Source organism: Arachis hypogaea, chromosome 3, assembly GCF_003086295.3.
Source record: "Arachis hypogaea cultivar Tifrunner chromosome 3, arahy.Tifrunner.gnm2.J5K5, whole genome shotgun sequence".
In the NCBI taxonomy this organism is placed as follows: Eukaryota; Viridiplantae; Streptophyta; class Magnoliopsida; order Fabales; family Fabaceae; genus Arachis; species Arachis hypogaea.
In genome coordinates, this window is record NC_092038.1 from 119,291,189 (window position 1) to 119,311,002 (window position 19,814).

Sequence of the window (19,814 nt, forward strand, 5' to 3'; positions counted from 1 at the left end):
AGAAATATGTCATTTGAAAATTAGAAAAATCTAGAAGCAAGTTAATACCTGGATGGTTAAGTAGTCTTCTTCTATTATGAAGGTATTACCATCGGAAGTATTTCCATGTCTTCTCCCAAACATATAGGGTCTAGTCATTGAGTTAGAAAACAAAGAGTGGCAAATAGATTCCTAAGGTTTACTCGCCAGAACCCCAAATGCTTGCTTCTTCAATTGCTTAATATATTCCCTGTCATCATCCAACAAACCGCGAGCAAAAACATGCCTCCCGAAATGATTTGTAAACAACACCATTGTATGTTCGAATGTCCTCATAACTTGTTGGTCCTTTCACCCAAAATTGAGAAGTATCCTAGATAATATGACTCCCCCCGAAGAAGAGGAACAAAATAAACACGACCAATTACATGATGTGACCTTCTTCGATGCCATTTCTTGGAATTAGCATTCCATACAAATTTGGAAGGAAAGTCTACATAGCTCAACTGTTTTGCTTTCCTCGAATTCACGATTTGCTTCAAACCATGCCAAGAACATGGACTGATTGATAGTTGGCTTTCGACCACATCTTTTAATGATTCGTGATCTTTGAATAAAACAATCTGTTCGCTTGGCAAGTGAAAAGGTAGGCGGATGACTGCTGGGTACCTGTAATGATATCATATCCATAATTCGCCAAGCTGCTTCGCATGGAGATAAATACCTACAATCATAGTACATCTTTATCTCGTCAATCTCATCACATAATGATTCTGTAGACCCCTCGCGGTAAAAAGAAGCAGTAACACGTCATGACCCTATTAACATACTTGAATAAATATTTAATTGACCTAGATTGATTGCACCACTCAACATTGATGTGAGCACCATATTTTAACAATAAACTTCGATTGTGTGGAACAACCCATCTGTTATCTAATTCAACCCCAGATTTCTTTATATTCTCCCAGTGTCTCTGCGGCGATAAACGGGATATCCATCATCATCAATAGAAGTGATCACAAAACGCTTAGGAATTCCTCAAGCACCTACCTTGTCCATACATGTGAATCCTTTAAGGAAGTCCACATGACATGAATCATCAGTTACTGACTGCATCATAGTACTTTCATCAACCTTTTATCTGTTTTCCCAGATATAATGTTATCAATATCATCAGAGTAGGGTACTTGTCCCCTTCATGAAGAATAACAATATATGCATGAGGCACCACGCTTCTGGATTCAAAGTGTATCACTGTGAAAAGACAATATAGTAATAAGACTTTAATTTGTATAAAAAGTTTTCATTATGTTGTTCAAAATGTAACTAATTATCTCCGACTAAATTACTTAAAAAAATACCTGCAACGACCTTCCAATAACATATTCACACGAAGATCTTTAATCAAGGTATCTAGCTTCATTTTAAACATTCTACATACAATGTCAGGCCTGTCTTCAGCTTTTAGTCCCCTTGTAGACAAATGATCCACTATTTCTGGCCATTTAGGATTGCATGTAAAGGTCAAGAATAAATTGGATAACCAACTTTGGTACAAATTGCATGGCACTTGAAATTCTGAATCATGTATCTAGGACCTCAACAAAAGTTGCTGGTAAGACTATACGTCTACCGTGCGTAGTTGCAGAATATCTCCATTCACAACAGCTTCACATATACCTTTGTAGAGATCACACCGTACATTTTCCTGTGAAAACGATAGTAATTAGTCGAGATGATCGATCATTGAGTAAGCATCTACTATGAATTGTTGGAATAGTCGTCTAGAATAAAGCAAAGGAGAACGTCCGAGAACTTTCCTGAATATAAAATGCAAAATAGTCCCTCATGGTTACGCACTTTTCTTCGTTGTCATTCTTTCTTTAATGCGATTAAGTGGTATATGCTCTCGAAACCCATCCTCTCCGTATGGAAACAAAATTGGATACTGTAATCCAAGATAAGATGGATGAGTTCAGTTATACGCTGAAGAGATCCACTTCGGGTTTGAACAACAATATCTCCTCCGTTCGTGATGCATCAAAATCACCACAATTAATCCAGCCACTTCTGATACTGAGGGCAAATTATATCTTCTTCATCTCGTCCTCTCTTACCAATAAGCCTAAGCTTAACATTTTTTTGAGTTCCATTGTTCAAAGAGTCTCTAACCATGCGAAATGACTTTACCAACACATTATTTTATCAAGCTCTCCTTCAGTTCTTGGACAATTAGATATCAACTTTGCTCCTATGATCATTTCCACTGTCCAAATTGAATCACTGCTTTATTATATGGTTCATGAAATTGTTAAACTCGATTAAGGACTAACTTTAATGTCTATAATTAGATAAACCCTACTAAAATACTAAAAGAAATATAATCAGTGATTATTCTTAATTTTAAATCATGTTTAATTCACTTTATAAAGAAAGAAATCATATTAATATATCTTGATTGAGCACCCTTAACAATGCAAAAGACAAATAAATCTAATAAATTAAATTATTAATTGAATGAAATTTAACAGAGATACACCACTAAGAATATATACCTTACAACTTGGATTCTGTTAGATATTCATTGTCTGTGTCATATATATATAATTGAGCAAATTTAGCAGTTGATCCTTCAGGGGGAATAAGACTGCCAAGAAGGTGGTAGTTTTGTCCACATAGTATAAATGTTGGTGGACCTCTGCCTCGATTAATGACTTTGTCGACTTTACCACCCAAAGATGTGAATGCAAACATGCTATTGTATGTTCGAAGATTCTCACAAAAGTTCTTGCTTCTATCATCGTTATTCCACATTAGACGTTGAAGAATAGGAGGAGGTTCTTTCGGTTGAGGCAACTGAACCTGACCTCCTCTACAACACAGCGTGTACTTAGGAATAGTTGCATTATAATGTTTTCCAATTCTTTCATCATACCAAAAGAGAGCATTACAAAATTCACACTCATAGATGCATTCACCATGGTTAATATATTCTGCAACATACACACATGATAAAATAGAAATCCGAGTTAAATTCTTGCTATTTTTTAATTCAATAATTAATAACTATAAGTACGACTTGTGAGACCAACCTTATTAAGAGCATATGTGAATCTAAATTTAGTAACCTTAGTCTATTTTACTAATTACTATAATATCACAATAATTTATTGCAGTTTAACAATGGAAACCACATTACCTTCTGTATATACCGAATTGTTGCACGCTGTCTCCTCGCCTAAGAACAAACATTAAAAAATTAGAGGATTAACTAAAAGTTAAAGTGTCTGTACACTAAAGATGGAAATTAATTACCGATTCCCTCTAACAACATATCTGTTACATTGACAGCCCCATTATTTAATGTTTCATCAGCTGTTAGCAAAGGATCTTCTGCATTGAGTGATATACCAAATTTAAATACAAAATTTATTAATTCGTGTAACTAAAAGCCAATATAATCTAAAAATAAATGTATTAATGCAAAGTTTCATAATAGAGATGTCAAGTATTTTACCTTCCAAGATTGATGAATTCCTATTGCTTAAACAATCATTGGTTTGAGAATGTATCGGGAAAATGTTCTTAGGATGTATCGGTTCCTGAGCTGTGATAGCAGTCAAAGTGCTCTGCATTGTCAATCCCACATGCAAATCATCTGCTTTCTTTGAAACATAGTTCTGCGTCTGATCTATAATGGAGAATAATACATCGTCAAAATAAACAAAATCTTCAATCTGATGCAAGGTTACAAAGTTTTTTCACTAAACATAGGGATTTATACTTACCGTGATGACCTTTACTTGTACTGTTGCTACTCTGTACATTTCCATCCCTAAAAATAAGTCTCCAATCCTAGCTCTTTTGCATCTCAAATCTATTAACTTATAAATGACAAATAATAAGATTATTACACAAAAACCAAGTACCAAGTTCTTATAATTATGCAATAATAATTATATGAATAAACAACGACTAACTGACCATTTGGAGAGCCTTTAGTCTGATTAATGGTTGATTCACAAATCTCTTCCGATGGATCACATTGACATCCCTGACCATCTTTTGAAAGTATGTGTTCTGGAGTATAATTTTCATGTATGTTTTTTATGCTTTTCACATTTGATATTGCAAATGAGACTGAATATGTGTCATAAGTAACTTGATTTTCGAAATTATTGAACTTATGAAAAAGCTAACACCAGAATGAAATTCCATAAGACTTGCACAGGTTATTTCATTGATATCAAACATCTAAGTTATTCCAATAATCCAAGTATATATCTCACTAAGTTCCTAATATTTTGATTCAAAACATTCATGGTAGCATTCAAAAAAGGATTCTTTATCATGTTCAAAACACTTGAATTTACATATAGTAAGCTGAAAACAATCAATTACCTTGATTGTCTTGTTTAGATGAAGAGTTTGAACCAAAATCATAGGTCTAATTACATTGAGAGAAGAGCTTATATCTTTCAAAGCTGGCCGTCTAGCAGCTCCTGATAGATAACATTAAGGATACAAAGTGAATCTAAAGATATTTATAATACAATCTATCAAAGATTTTAAGTGGAGAAATAAACTATATATATAATACCAATTTGACCTTTGATAGAAAACTGTTTAGCACGGTTTTGGATTAGAAATTCCTTCCTTTTGGCCCTTGCTGTTCTGCATAATTCCTTGTCCATAGTGTGAAATTGAAAACTCTTTTCTGACAGAATGGTTTATGTTGTTTAGGGACCTGCTGATGTGAGTGCCATATTTACATTGAAAGGAGCTTCATAAAGGTGGACTAAATAACAACAACGTACAAAGAGAGCTCCACAAACAGGTCCTTGCTAAAATTACTCACTTTTATTTCAAGTATAAATAATACTAAATGAGAACTTAATATATTCAGAATTCAGATATATTGTGGTTAGCAGAAATATATATGGGTCTCAAAATTTCAAATCATTGACTTCTTTATGATGTCCGTCATTTGTTATTTTAATAATTAAAAATGTAGCTTAGCATGAAACTTCTTCCCTGACACCCAACCTAACTATGACACACAACCTAACTATAGTGATTGCTCCTAAGCAATAGATGATGCTATTACATAGAAACTTGTGGCAACTATGATCCAAAAAATTTGGGATTTGTTAAATCATTTCTATGTGTAGATCATAGCATATCTATGAGTTTCGTATTGAAATCTTAGTAGCATCTAAAAGGCTGGATTTGAAAAATATCTTTTATATATATCTAGTAGCTTGTTCTATTATAATATATTATCTATTAATATGTATCAAGTACCGAAACTTATATTATCTATTATTAATATTATTATAATATATTTCAAGTACCGAAACTTATTATAATAACTGAAAGTTCTGTGTTGCTAATGAAATTCAAATCTAATTTCAACTAAAACAAATGAATATTAGAGGGGTAATCTAATATAAGATGCCTCATAAGCAAACCCAAATTGAATAGGTGAATTCAAAACACAACAACTAAAGATATATTGCACGGGAACATAGAGAAAATCCATTAAAATAACACAATACATAACCCAGACTGAAATATAGATTGATAACAGCAACACTAACTGCTCTAAGGATTAAAAGACATAAAATTAAATATTAAGGATTGAACATCCCTTGCAATAATAAGCTTAAGGACTTGATCTCGATCTCTTCCATCCAAGTTCTGTAGAATAACTCTTTGCTCTGATTTTTTTTAATGTTCAAACTCTTCAATATATTGCACAGGAACACATAGAGAAAATCCATTAAAATAACACAATACATAACCCAGACTGAAATATAGATTGATAACAGCAACACTAATTGCTCTAAGGATTAAAAGACATAAAATTAAATATTAAGGATTTAACATCCCTTGCAATAATAAGCTTAAGGACTTGATCTCGATCTCTTCCATCCAAGTTCTGTAGAATAACTCTTTGCTCTGATTTTTTTTAATGTTCAGACTCTTCAAACAAATCTCAGTATTATGACGATCATTGATCCTCATAAGGTTGCTTCTGTGCTCCATTAGCATAATGATCTGATCTCCAATAAAAATATTAGGGTTAAATCCGATGCTGATTGGATTAATGCTGAGTATGTTTTGCCACATCTTTTTCCTGGATGCATTGGTGTCTAATTTCCATATCCCGATCTTATCATCTTGACATGTACTATCATATGAAATATAGCAGACCTTATCATTAAAAGCCGAAAGATATTGGAACTTCTTCTTGGCTATCTTCGGGATTGTGTACCGATTAAGCTGGCCTGATTTTAATTCATAACACACAACACAAAGTGGATGGATATAGTCCTCACCAACCCAATTAATCCAGAACACAACACCATTCAGCCATACGCTATTCGGCCCTAACTTCTGAATTACTTTGTCTTCGATGACATGCTCAGTCCAGTCGTTCATTCGAGAATCGTAAAATGTGAACTCCAGCCTCCTGTCTCGAAAACTCCTCTTATAAGCGTGAACTACATAGTACTGATCAATGCCACTTGTATATCCAAAATTATATATACAAACAGCATGCAAAGAACGAACTGATCCAGGATCTTTTAAAATTCGTGTTCGCCTTGTTAGAGGATTCCACAGCATGATCTCGGATGGGAGTCCATGAAGGCTGTACCTCAAACACACCAACCCATTGTCACACCCAATGACACTCCACCATCCAAAATCGGATGTATTGAATGGTAACCTAATAGGTGTAGTGGCTTGAGATTCTCCATGAATGCTTGTAAGCCAATCACGCCCGATTTCCCACGGAGGAAAACCAAATGTTAAGAGAATGCTGAAATGCCTACCTTTGGTTGCAAAAAATTTCTCTTCACAAATTGATAGGAAGATAATTGGCGGTACCATTGTTTGCTCAAACATCTGCACCTCGCAACAGTCTTTGGCTCGGTCTTCACCAAGATCTCCATTAGGACATCTTCAGGCAAATCTTTCTTTGTAGATGAAGTTTGATGTGTATTGTTAATGGACATTTTTACACTAAAACAGAATATCGAAGTGATAGAACCACACCTCATAATTCAAAAAATAATGTGCTGCTGTTGGAGAAATTTAGTGAATTTATATAAGTATGCCCGAGTCTATGATAATTGTTAAATAAATATTTTTAGCTGAGCTATAGGGCTAATGTGATTTTTTCTACAAAGCTTTCTAATAATATATTATACTTGAGGTAGAAGGAAATGATGAGGTTTAAGGAGTACAACCTATGAAATCTCTTTTGTGATTATTGGAGCTTGTGGTGTGCTCTGTAGATCAATAGTAGTTATCCAACTATGGTTAAATAATGGATATTACTTTTTACTCATAAATCTTTATTGTATGTTACTACACTAAAATTTTTAATATGAATTTTTTTACATCCATTTTTTTAAAGGACTTTTTAAGATTTTAAAACAGATATTTTTATTCAGGATTGGCTTCTAGAAAAATAGCATTTTTTATACATCAATTTATATAGATTTAACTAATTTATCTATTCTCTCCACTTACAAAAGTTTTTAAATAAATTATCCATGAATTTAAACAACTTCTTTCTCTGATGAATATTTTTTATACCTATAAATTCTTTATTTTATATAAATACATATTTAGATTTATTTGAAAAATTTTCTCTAAAGGTTAATTGATATGAAATATTACTTTTTTTAAAATAGGTATCCATTTTATTTTTTAAATTTACTTAATATATCTAAACAAAATAATTATTGGAATAGATTAATTTCTTGAATTTAAAAGATTACAAAACAGTTATTTTAGAAAATATAATTATTATTAATAACCAATTTCAAATTATAATGGTGAGTAATTTTTTTCCTTCTTTAAATACATCTCAATCCAACAATTTCACCGTTTATGGATGTGGTTCTATTAATTGGCATATATTTTTTACATCAATTAATATATATATAAACACGGTATCTATTATCTTCACGTAGAAAGATTTTTTGGTATTATTTGTACTATATAAAATTTTTCATTACTTATTTAAATAAGTATTTTAAAAAATAGTTCATCAATTTAGTCAACTTCTTTCTTTGATGCTTTTTTTCTTACTTAACAATTCATCTTTTTTTAATCTACTTCTAGAATTTTATTTTTAAATTTTATTAAATAAATTAATTGGATATCATTATCTATAACTCCTAAATCCTAAATTTCAAAACAACTCAAACCTAAATTTCAAATTGTAAAAGGTCAACCCAACACTATAATCCTAAATCGTAAACCTTAAATCTAACCTTAAGATACTTTGTAAGAATCTATTTCTACATTTTAGACAATTTTTTCTATTTTCTTCTGTTACTAAAAAAGAATCAACATGATTTGTAATTTATAAAATTTTTAAATTTCTTATTTTAAATAAAGTTTTGAAAAAAATGTTCAAAAATGTTCAAAATTTATTTTTCTACAGAATTTATTTTAGGTCAAAATTCTTTATTTACCTACTTCTATATTTTTATATTTTTTTGTCTAAAGATTAATTGATACTAAATATTCCTCTTTTTTTTTTAATTGAGAAGTACAAAATTTCGAATACATTAATTTCTTAAATGAATTTAAAATAAGGACGAAGAAATAGTAATTTTAGCATTTTAATTATGTACACATAAAGTTGTTAATGCCTCACATAATAACAACCGAGACATATCTAAAAATCTTTACAACATATAATATAAATATTTAGTGATAATGGTTAGTGATTCTTGTTACTTTCTTTAAAAATTCACCTCAATGGCATCAATTTCATAGGGTCTCTTATCTATGTTTGGCTTCAATTACCAAATAAACACAATCAGACTTCTGAAATAGTTCCTATGAATTAATCTGAATATATGATAAACCTTCTCTTATTAATAAATTCAAGTTCACAAAAAAATTGTTAATTAAATGATATCTTTAGAAGATTGTGGAGTTAAAAAAAATAAAAATAACAGTAAAGGATAAGAATAATGTACATAACTATATCAAATAAATTAATCCTCTTAATAATAATCAGATAGTTATAATAAAGCAAGTCAACATGAAGCTGGAATTTAACTCTTAATAATAATCAGATAATTATAATAAAGCAAGTCAACATAAAGCTGGAATTTAAATTTGAAACATAAGAACCTACAGAACTTCTTAAAGCATAACACTATCTTGTACCAATAAAGTGGTACAATTCTTTCATCCTTCATGGCCTAAGCAAACCTTGAAGAACCTTAGTAACAGACTTAAACATCATATCTTGTACCCGTGTCCTGTATACAAAAGTTTCGCTACCTTTAGTATGCATATTGAGCTTAGAGATAGAAAATCCAGAAGATGCTGCAACATTATCATTATCATTGCTTCTGTCATCTTCATTAAACATTAGGAATTCAGCACCAACCTTTAGGCTAGGATTAGTAATAATACCAACATTACTTATCCCTGTTATACACTTCCAATGTAAAAAGCCACCATCTTCGATATCTACCTTCCAAAAGTTGACCCGATTTCCATCTGGTCTACTCTCATGAGATACAAAGCAAAGAATATCCTTATAAACAATAAGATATTGAAAGTCTTTAATTGCTTTTCTTGGAATCTTTATTTTCTTAAACTCGCAAAGATATATATCGAACATGACAACACAATTAGCAACAGAATATTGTGTACTTTCCACCCAATTAATCCAAAATGCCTTTGCTTGATAGAAAACACTGTGATATCCTAATCTATGTAGCCTTAAGTTCTTGCTTGTACCATTAATCCAAGAGCCTTGTGATGAGTTGAAGACATGATATTGCAAAAACTTATCATTAAAATGCCGCTTTGAAACATAAACAACAAAATAATTATCAGTATTTTGAATATACCCAAATGCATAACCAAAAATAGCTTGACAGCATTGTTTAGAAGCAGGATCAGAAAGAAACCTGACACATTTCATCAAAGGATTCCACACAATCAACTCAGATAAAAAGCCACCGATAGTGTACCTTATACAAATATTGCCATAGTCTGAACCAATGACATTCCACCAACCAATATTAGATACGGTGAATGGTAGCTCGCATGACCTCACGGCACCGTCAATAGGATCAATGCTTGTTATATTCATTGTTGAATTTTCCCATGGTGGAAGCTCCATATGGATAAACAAACTTGTATATTTATCCATGTTCTTAAATGTAAGCTCTTTCATTAAATTGTAGGGTGAGAGCATTTCATTCCAGAACTTATTAAGAACCCTACACTGCATCAGAGTTTTCAGGTCGGCCTTGAAAAATATATCCATCATCAACTCGTTAGGCAACTTTTGATCCTGGAAAAAAGAATGATTGGGTGTGATATCACTCATTTTCACTAAATCACTGTAAATGGTATTTCAAGCTTCTAATGTGAGTTTGTTAACAACAATACTCGGTATAAATATAGAATTCTAGTGTCTGAAATTAAAAAAATCCTACATGTGGTGAAGAGAATATGTTATTAAAGTACACTCTACCTTAATGGATATGTAAATGTTGGAGGTCAAATGGTGGGAATGAAAAAGTATAATATAATATATTGATTTTTTTATATTTTCTTTAGATTTTAGACATTAACAATCTATACTTTTTTTATGGTGTAAGAATATTTGGTTTTTGTACAGGTTCAATTGTAAATTAATATGTTAATTAATCTAATAATTAGAATTGGAGTGTAAAAAGATCTATGACAATGTGTGTACATATTTATCTCCAATTAATTTTATTTTATACCTAAAGAGTAATTATTTTACCCCCTCTATATTTTTAGATATTTTTTAGATATTAATAAAAAATAAAGTTATCTGTTATAAAATTTTAATTTGTTTTATAGATATTTTAAACACTGAAATTCAATTCAAATCTAGAATTTTATTAATTCATTTTAATTACTAAAATTTAATTTAATTCTAATTGAAATTTAAGTACACAAAAAATGCAATTCAATTCTATATAATAATAATAATAATAATAATAATAATAATAATAATAATAATAATAATAATAATAATTTATAAAATGTTGACTGTTCTCTTTTATTTTATTCTATTATTTTAATTCTGAATGAGTAGAGAAACATGGATGTGATAGATAAATCTCTCTTAGAATATAAAAAGATTATCTGCAACTTTTATCCATTCCCTATGCCCTTCTAATTTGTCTGACGCCTATAAAAATTTTTTTTACAGCTATCCTATTTTAGTGTTTCTTATCCCATACCATACCCTATAAACCCTTTTTCACTCCACTTTTTATTTCAATTGTAGGGGCCTTAATGGATATGTAAATGCTGAAGGTCAAATGGTGGGAATGAAAAAGCATAATATATTGATTTTCTTGTATTTTCTTCAATTTTTAGTTTTCTCCACTTTTTTTTATTGCGTAAGAATGTTTTGTTTATTTACAGTTTTAACTATAAATTAATATGTTAATTAATTTAATAATTAAAATTCGAATGTCAAAGAATCTATGACAATGTATGTACAAATTTGTCTCCAAATAATTTTTCTTTTATACCTAAAGATTATTTATTTTATTCCCCCTCTACATTTTTTTAGGTTAAAATTTTTTTGGTCTAAAATTGATTAACTCATTTTAAAAACTAAAATTTAATTCAATTCTAGTTAACCTTTAATTCATCATAAAATTCAATTCACTTATATATAATATATAATTGATATAATATTAAGTATTCTCTTTTGTTTTTAAAATAGTATATTTGTTTTCTTTTTAGTCATTAGCCGTTATATTCTTCGGTTTTAAGAAGTATCTTCATTTTCTTATTTTCCCTTTCCTTCAACTTAATAAATATTAGTGGCTTTAAAATCTAAATTTTCAGATGTATTTAAATTATTCCATATAGTTTAATAAATAAATATATTTATTGAATAAGATGATATTATATTAATAAAATATGAAGTTGTCTGTTATACAATTTTAATTTATTTTATAGATACTTTAAATACTGAGATTCAATTCAATTCAAGAATTTTATTAATTCATTATAATAACTAAAATTTATTTTAATTCTAATTGAAATTTAAGTCATCTCAAAATACAATTCAACTCTATATAATAATAATAATAATAATAATAATAATAATAATAATAATAATAATAATAATAATAATAATAATAATTAATAAAATGTTGACTATTCTCTTTTATTTTGATTCTATTATTTTAATTTTGAATGAGTAGAGAAACATTGATGTGATAGATATATCTTTATTGGAATATAAAAAGATTATCTGCAACCCTCACCCATTATGCCCTTCCAATTTGCTTCACACCTATAAACCCCCTTTCCACTTAATGCAACTATTTGTGTTTCTTATCCCATATCCTATAAACCCCTTTTCACTCCACTTCTTATTTCAATTGTAGGGGTCTTTTGGAAACGGCAGGATGGTGTTCGCATTCTTCTTCTTGTCAGGTTTTGAATTTCATGTATCTCAACAACTCTTCCATGGATCCACAAAGGCTACAGTGGATATGATTTAACCTTATGATTTTGACCTATACTCTATAGTTGCCTGCTGCAGCGTTCTCTTTAGTTCTTAGCATGGCGGCCATGAATAGCTTCTCTCTCCGTTCTGATAATGAAAGGGGTGAAGATCTTCTATCAGAACATACAGTAGGATTTATATTGATTGATTTGATGATTGTTTGGGGTTAGTGATTACCGAGGGCAGCAGACTTCACTTTATAGGTACTCTATTTAGATTTATAGTAGGTAAAATATATTGCTAATTCTACCTACTTCTGTACTGTACCGTGTTTTGGTATGCTCAGTGATTTTTTTTTTGATGTGGAAGTGAACATGGATTGGAATAGATTGGAATAGCTATTGAGTGATTTCTACTTCTGCTCTATGTTTGCATGCTGCAGCTTCTCTCAGTTCTGAGCATGGCGGCGATGAATAGCTTCTCTCTCCGATCTGATGATGAAATGGGTGAAGATCTTCTATCAGAACATGCAGTAGGATTTATATTGATTGATTTGATGATTGTTTGGGGTTAGTGAGTACCGAGGGCAGTAGGCTTCACTTCACAGGTACTCTATTTAGATTTGTAGTTGCTTCTGATATTGCTAATTCTACCTACAGCTGCATTGTATTTTGTTGTTCTGAGTGAGTTTTTTTTATTTTTTTTTTATGTGGGAATGAATAATGGGTTGGAATGGCTATTGAGTGATATTTCTTTTTTTATCTTAAATTTTTTTTTTGTCTAAAAAGTCTTTGATATTCAATAATCTTGCTTTTTCAAAAAGGTTATCTGCTTCTAAATAATATAGACATCCAATAATAAATCCTAAATCCAAAATCTTAAAATCTAAACCTAACCCTAACCCTAAACCCTAATTACTAAATCCTAAATTCTAAATCCATAAACCCCAAATACTAAAAGATAATTTCATGAATACATTGGCTTGGTAAATAAATCAAAATTCTTTAAAATCAATCATAATAGCATATTAAATCAAATATATATTTTGAATGATTTTATAAATAGTAATAACACTTCATCAATTAGTTATCAATAATTGAAACAACTACTTATGAATATGAATAAAAATCACATTAGGAAACACTTCTTGATATACTTATCAATAACTGCTACAATTACATGATTACAACACTTGATAAACCAACTAATAATATAAAAGAAATATTAATAATACTACTTCAACTAACAACACAGAACCCTCAGGGAATAAGCAACCCTTGGGATACAATTGTAGCAGACTTAAGACACATCTCATAGGGCCATGAACTATAGTAAATGGTATTCCTTTTGTGAGTAATCATATTGACTTTGGATACTGAGACCTCTACTGAAAGAGGTAAATTTGTCCTCTTTGAACTTTTAATCCTTTCGTGAACTCTGATTAGATCTTCACCAATAATAAAACTGGGGTTGCAATGAATTTTCCTTTGCCTATTCTCCATAAAGTTTATCCAAGGAACAATATTGAAGGTTTCAATGTCAACCTTAGATAAAATAGTGTGCCATCCCATACTGGATATTTCATAACCCATTAAACACAAATTGTCTTGAAAAACAGTGATAGATTGAAAATATAGCTTTCGATCCTGGTTTGGAGAATGACTTATCTTAATTTTTTGGATTTCGAACGTCACCACGTCAAAGATAACTATATCACTGGCAATATTGGATTGCCTTCCCACCCAGTTGATCCAAAAAGCCTTGCCTCTGTATACGGCAGAACTATCACCCAAATTCTTCAGCCTTTGATCCTTAATATAACCATGTCTCCATTCCCCATAAGCCGAGTCATATACATTGCAGTGAAGAAATCGATCTCTGATATGCCTCTTTGATACATGTACAATGAAATACTGATCAGTTCTAGGAGTGAAACCAAATGCATACCCGATCACAGCTTGACGGAGTAGTTTGTCAGCAGGGTCTTCCAAGCACCGAAGACTTTTGAGAAGGGGATTCCAAACCAACACCTCAGAATTAAAACCATTGATACTATATCTCAGGCATAGCATCCCATTTTCAGACCCAATAACACTCCACCACCCAGATTGATCAATCTCAATAGGCAGCTGACATGGTATGACGGCTCCATTGACACAATCAATCATACTTATGTTATCTGGCGAATAAACCCAAGCAGCTAAACCAACCTGAAGAAGCAGATTCAAGTGCTTACCCTTAGTTGCAAACGTGTTCTCTTTCATAAAACTATATTCAGATAATATCTCATTCCATACTTTACCTAGCGCCCTGCATCTCACTGCTGTTTTTGGCTCGCTTCTCCTAAAAATTTCAAGCAAGATATCATCCGGAAAAACTTGTTCCAAGTTCATTTCTGCTGAGGTAGCACTTTGGCCCATGTTGATGTGGGGAAAAGGGATGTAATATGAATACATATAATCTAATGATTATCCTTGTATAGGGTATTTATAGTTACTACTTTATAATCTAAAGGTTACTATTTCAAACTGTGTTTGGTTTCACAGACTCCAATGTAGCAAATTCCTTGTTATTTTAAATGTATACTGTCAAAACAATATACAATGCCTCATTGAAAATCTTTTTCTTATAGCATAAGCAAATATTGAATGAGCATAGGTTTACCTATGCTTGAAGGGATGATTTAACCCAACCTTTAATATATTTTTTATTCTCTTTTGTCAACAGTTTTTTGTATTTGAATAAATATAATATTAAAATCAGATATATTTGCAGACATTTATTATATATATATATATATATATATATATATATATATATATTTAAAATCTATATATTTGGTTGCATGCCTTGACCATCCTCTAAAAATTATTATTAATTAAACCATGTTTAAGAATAGTGAAAGTTGATATACTATATTCTAAGAGTTCCTTTACTAATTTGTAAATGATTTCTCTTATGTATAATTGTTATTGAATCTGTTCCTTCTAGATTATATTGTATATATATTGTACTATATAATATGATAATTGTAAGTTTGGGATATAGATAGATAATTTATAATCAACAACTATATTGATATGGGTTACTCCATGCAGGAAAGATTAAGTCATTAGCATCAATACAAATTAGAAAACGAAATTCTAAAAGCACACTTTCTAGAGACACAAACATCATTACAAAGTCTAGAGATATACTCTCCAAGTCTTTGACTTCTTAGTACTTGACAACATCCCTATGGATATACTCTCCAAGTCTTTCACAATTACTCCTATAATTCCTGTATTAGTCTTTTTAGCTCTCTAATTTAGTACACAGTCTAGAGAGTCTTTTCTTTCTTAATACTCAACCTTGGCTTCTTAGTACTTGACAACTGCCCTACGGGTATACTTTCCAAGTCTTTCGCAACTACTCCTATAATTCCTGCATCAATCCTTTTAGCTCTTCCCTTGCTGCTGGTAACCGTCTTAGACTCATTGACAGATTCCTGATTATCAAAACAAATTAAATAGTTAATAATCCTTAACACTCTAATCATACTTTTTTAATCATTGAAAATTCCTTTTCTATACACTAAAAAACTTACTTGTCCACCTTGGACAGATACATCATCACCAAGATAAACAACATCAGTAGTACAATCCAAGCTAGTAACATTATCCAACCCCTGCAATATCCAATAGACTGGTTCTGCATGATTTTTTAAGAGAAATAGTATGTAAAACTATATAAATTTATTCTAAGGGTTGATATTTTCAAATTTCCTTACCTTCGTAGATTGTTCATTTACAGACTGGCTGTATTTATGGATAAGGTGCTCATCAAGGCAAGCTTTTGTGACATTATAGACATTTTCATTACCACTCAAATTACTACTTTTCACATTAATCCTTAATAGCAACTTCATGTCCAAGGCCGTCTTCAACACCTCCGGGTAAGAATCATCAGAATCATCCTTCATTATGAATTCTTAAAATAATCAATAGGATGTTAATGCTATTTTTGAACTAATGATAAACAAATTGCAATATGTTCATTGTACCTGACTGTAGGTTTCTCTGACTTTGGTTGCACTCAACCCTACAATTTGGCTTGCTTCGGTATCCCACAACACTACACACATACTTCCAGTTGCATCGGAAACATAAGCTTGAAGCTTATACCGCAAGTCTACCTGAACGGCCTTCTTGCGGCAATGGTCACATTCAAATCTCTCCTCTATCTTTTTGCATTTTTTATGACAATACTTGCAAGCTATGAAGAACCAATCATTCCTCCCGACATCAAAGTCAACAATCGTACATAGTATCCATTTAAACCCAACCTAAACAAAAAAAAATTACTGTTCTTAAAATGATAAATAATGGTGTATAGCCAAATTCAAAAGGATATATGATTCTTTTATATGCTCACATCACTTGCATTCAACACACTGTCTATTGTTTCAACTTTGCAGATCCCTTTTCTGAGCTCATCAATAGCAGATCGATATGAACTGGATGACATATGACTTATCCTCTGGGATGAAAAACAACTATCACCTTGAGTGCTGTCCACCAAACTATATAACAGAAGATTGAGTAAATTTACATGATATTTTATTACTACAGACTTATTAACAGATATATACCTCTTTTTAAATAGTTCGGCCTCTTTAATATTGGGATTTATGTGGATGTTAGATGTGTCAAAACTACTCTGAATACTAATCTTCCCTGAAGATCAACAAAAAACAATAAATATCTGCATTATTCTAAAAAGCATCTTTATTTAACATTTTAAATCATTTATGTATTTAGATTCATACCATTCCATTCCTTTGCTCTAAATAGTTGGAATGCAACTATGAGAGGTTCAGTCTTATCACCATCTAAATAGGGTTGGATCAAATCTACCAGTGAACCAAATAGGGTACAACTGATAGAATTCTTCCTGATATATTGTAAGTTGTTAGCATGTTTGATAACAATTAAATGAGTTGTACATCAACCTGATTGTCATAAGGCTTTAAATACACAACACTTACTCAAGGTCCTCCACTAACAGCCCTAACCGCTTGCTTTCCTGCCCTTGCTTGGTAACCAAATCCTTTGGGTCCTCCTTCCCTATAACCTCTGCTAGCACATCTATAATGCAAAAAGATGCTTTATGTTAATGGATAAATCATAAAAAAAAAACATTAAACAGAGTCTGGATTAAACCATTACCAAAAAGAAAATTCTGATCAAGCCTTTCTTCTTGCAGGATAGACGCAATACTCCTAAATGTAAATGGCTGAAACGGAAAGAGCGGTTGAGGGATATGAACAACCATGCTTCTTTGTAATAAGGTGATCCTATACTGAAGCGAGCTGCACTTCATCCACATATTGTTCTTTTGGACTATAAAAGAAGAAATACTATATAGCTGCCCCTCCGACAGAATGGGCCGGAACAGTCACACCACTGATTTTGGAATCGTGCAGTGTATCCTGCTGCCCTGGTAACAATAAAATGACAATAATGTTATATGATAGTTTGAACAAATTCCGGATAATAATTTAGAAGTTAATATGGTTTAAACAAACCTTCAAGTCGTGCAATGCAATCTCTAAAGCACCAGCTTCACTACTATTTGGGCGTGGAGGACCATACCACATCCTTACAACATAAACCTTAATGATCCAGTCTGCTCTTTTTGTGGAGATTTCTTCAAAAAAGTCACACCTTTCACCCATGTTAGATTATATATTTCTACTCAAGATATATCTGATATGTACTTATATAAACAACAAAGAGGAGTATGTATATATATAAGTGAAACCAAATTACAGGAAGTTTCATGGCGGGTGCATTCGAAATTCAAACTACAATTACATAAAATTTTATTTGAAATTCCCCCATAATTTCCCTCCAAAAAGGAATATGTAAAAAAAATAATAGGTTTATAGATTAGGTGTGATAACCATCATGAAAAGTTATTAATATCATTAACATACATACATGCATGACATGAACAGTAATAAGGAACTTAAAATTTTGACACTTGGATAGCCTCAATGATCAAACTACTCAAGATTTCTATTTTAATAGATGGAACAGCAGTCTCAGCCAATTCCATGCCATAGGTTACAAATGAACGTATATGTGATTGGGTAGTTGTTTTTGTTAAGCCCAAAGTTTATAATATTTTAAAATTGTGGATGAAAACAATATGGATGGCCACCTAGAACAAAAAAAATAAAAAAAAATAATAAAATATTAAAAAGAAAAAATAAAAGATAAAAAAAAAAAAAATAATAAAAAAAAAAAAAAAAAACAAAAAATATAAAATAAAAATAAGATATAAAAAATTATAATTGGTTTGTATTTTTTTTTTTTTTTTAAAGACCAATAAGATTAAATAAATATTTGATATAATCTTAATAGATAAATTATGAAGATAAATTTATAAATTCATGAAAATACATTGTATAATAAAAATAATTACAGTAATTATTAATTAAAAAATATTAAATATTTAAATGACTTTCACAAACATAAATCAAGATACTTTTTACATGCAATCATCTAAATGCATAACTTATTTCTATTTAATGAGACCAATACAGAATACTTATCATATAAACATTGAAGAAGTCAGCCTTTTTGAACTAAATCTATCAGTCCATCATCATTCTTAATTTAGAAGAATCAATTATCTTATTTATTGGGATAGATCTATCATGAACTAGGTTAATGATTCTAAAGTATTACCATATATTGATTTTAAGCAATGTGAAATATTTAACTACTTACATTAAAATTACTTAATATGAAAGTATATTATTTTCAAGTATTATTTAAATGAATACAATAATATTTTATCTAAAAATGAGTTTCTAGAATGAAAAATGAGATATTGATACACTGAGCTACATGAAATTAAGTAACTTAAATCTCATTGGATAGCTTTAATATCAACCTAAAATATTAATATATGAACATTAATAAATCAAATTAGAATTAGATACTTAAAATATAATACTAGATTGTATTAACATTGGTCTAGAATAAAGTGAAATTTGCATACAATAAATATTAAGAACTCTAGATTATTTGAATACTATGTAAAGGAAACATTAGTATATATTATTAATAGAATGAATCATAAATTTAGAAGGAAAATGAATATTTTCTTAAGTATAAATAAAAAAGAAATTACACTAAAATGAGAAATACATGTATGAAGAATAAGTATTATTGAAATTTTTAATGTCAAATATATTAATATTTAAAACATTTATGTAATATTTGGTATTTTTCAATATGTAGATTTTATTGAATACAAATATATTATTATCAATATTTTTAAA

General features: G+C 30.3%; 1 protein-coding gene and 1 long non-coding RNA gene across 5 annotated transcripts in view; one reads left to right on the plus strand and one right to left on the minus strand.

The window, feature by feature from the left end:
* The first annotated feature begins 4,723 nt into the window (after positions 1-4,723).
* Positions 4,724-17,062, plus strand: LOC140182743 (uncharacterized). The gene is made up of 7 exons (XR_011878826.1): positions 4,724-4,819; positions 12,420-12,468; positions 12,578-12,744; positions 12,924-13,088; positions 16,274-16,415; positions 16,534-16,679; positions 16,938-17,062. It is a non-coding gene; the product is annotated as an uncharacterized lncRNA (long non-coding RNA).
* The window catches only part of LOC112780340 (replication protein A 70 kDa DNA-binding subunit C-like), a 22,687-nt gene continuing 18,410 nt past the window's right edge, over positions 15,538-19,814 (minus strand). The window contains exons 2-11 of one of the 4 annotated variants that reach the window (XM_072230071.1): positions 18,048-18,169; positions 17,689-17,959; positions 17,508-17,607; positions 17,289-17,413; positions 17,112-17,196; positions 16,895-17,042; positions 16,524-16,805; positions 16,251-16,436; positions 16,068-16,148; positions 15,538-15,968 (exon numbers count right to left, since the gene is read on the minus strand). In XM_072230071.1, coding sequence (XP_072086172.1) covers positions 15,801-15,968; positions 16,068-16,148; positions 16,251-16,436; positions 16,524-16,805; positions 16,895-17,042; positions 17,112-17,196; positions 17,289-17,413; positions 17,508-17,607; positions 17,689-17,848 — 1,335 coding nt within the window. In that variant the 5' untranslated portion in view covers positions 17,849-17,959; positions 18,048-18,169 and the 3' untranslated portion in view covers positions 15,538-15,800. Of the gene's footprint in view, positions 15,969-16,067; positions 16,172-16,250; positions 16,437-16,523; positions 16,806-16,894; positions 17,043-17,111; positions 17,197-17,288; positions 17,414-17,507; positions 17,608-17,688; positions 17,960-18,047; positions 18,261-19,814 lie in introns of those variants that run through there. The other 3 variants (XM_072230080.1, XM_072230077.1, XM_072230084.1) reach the window with 3 other exon arrangements.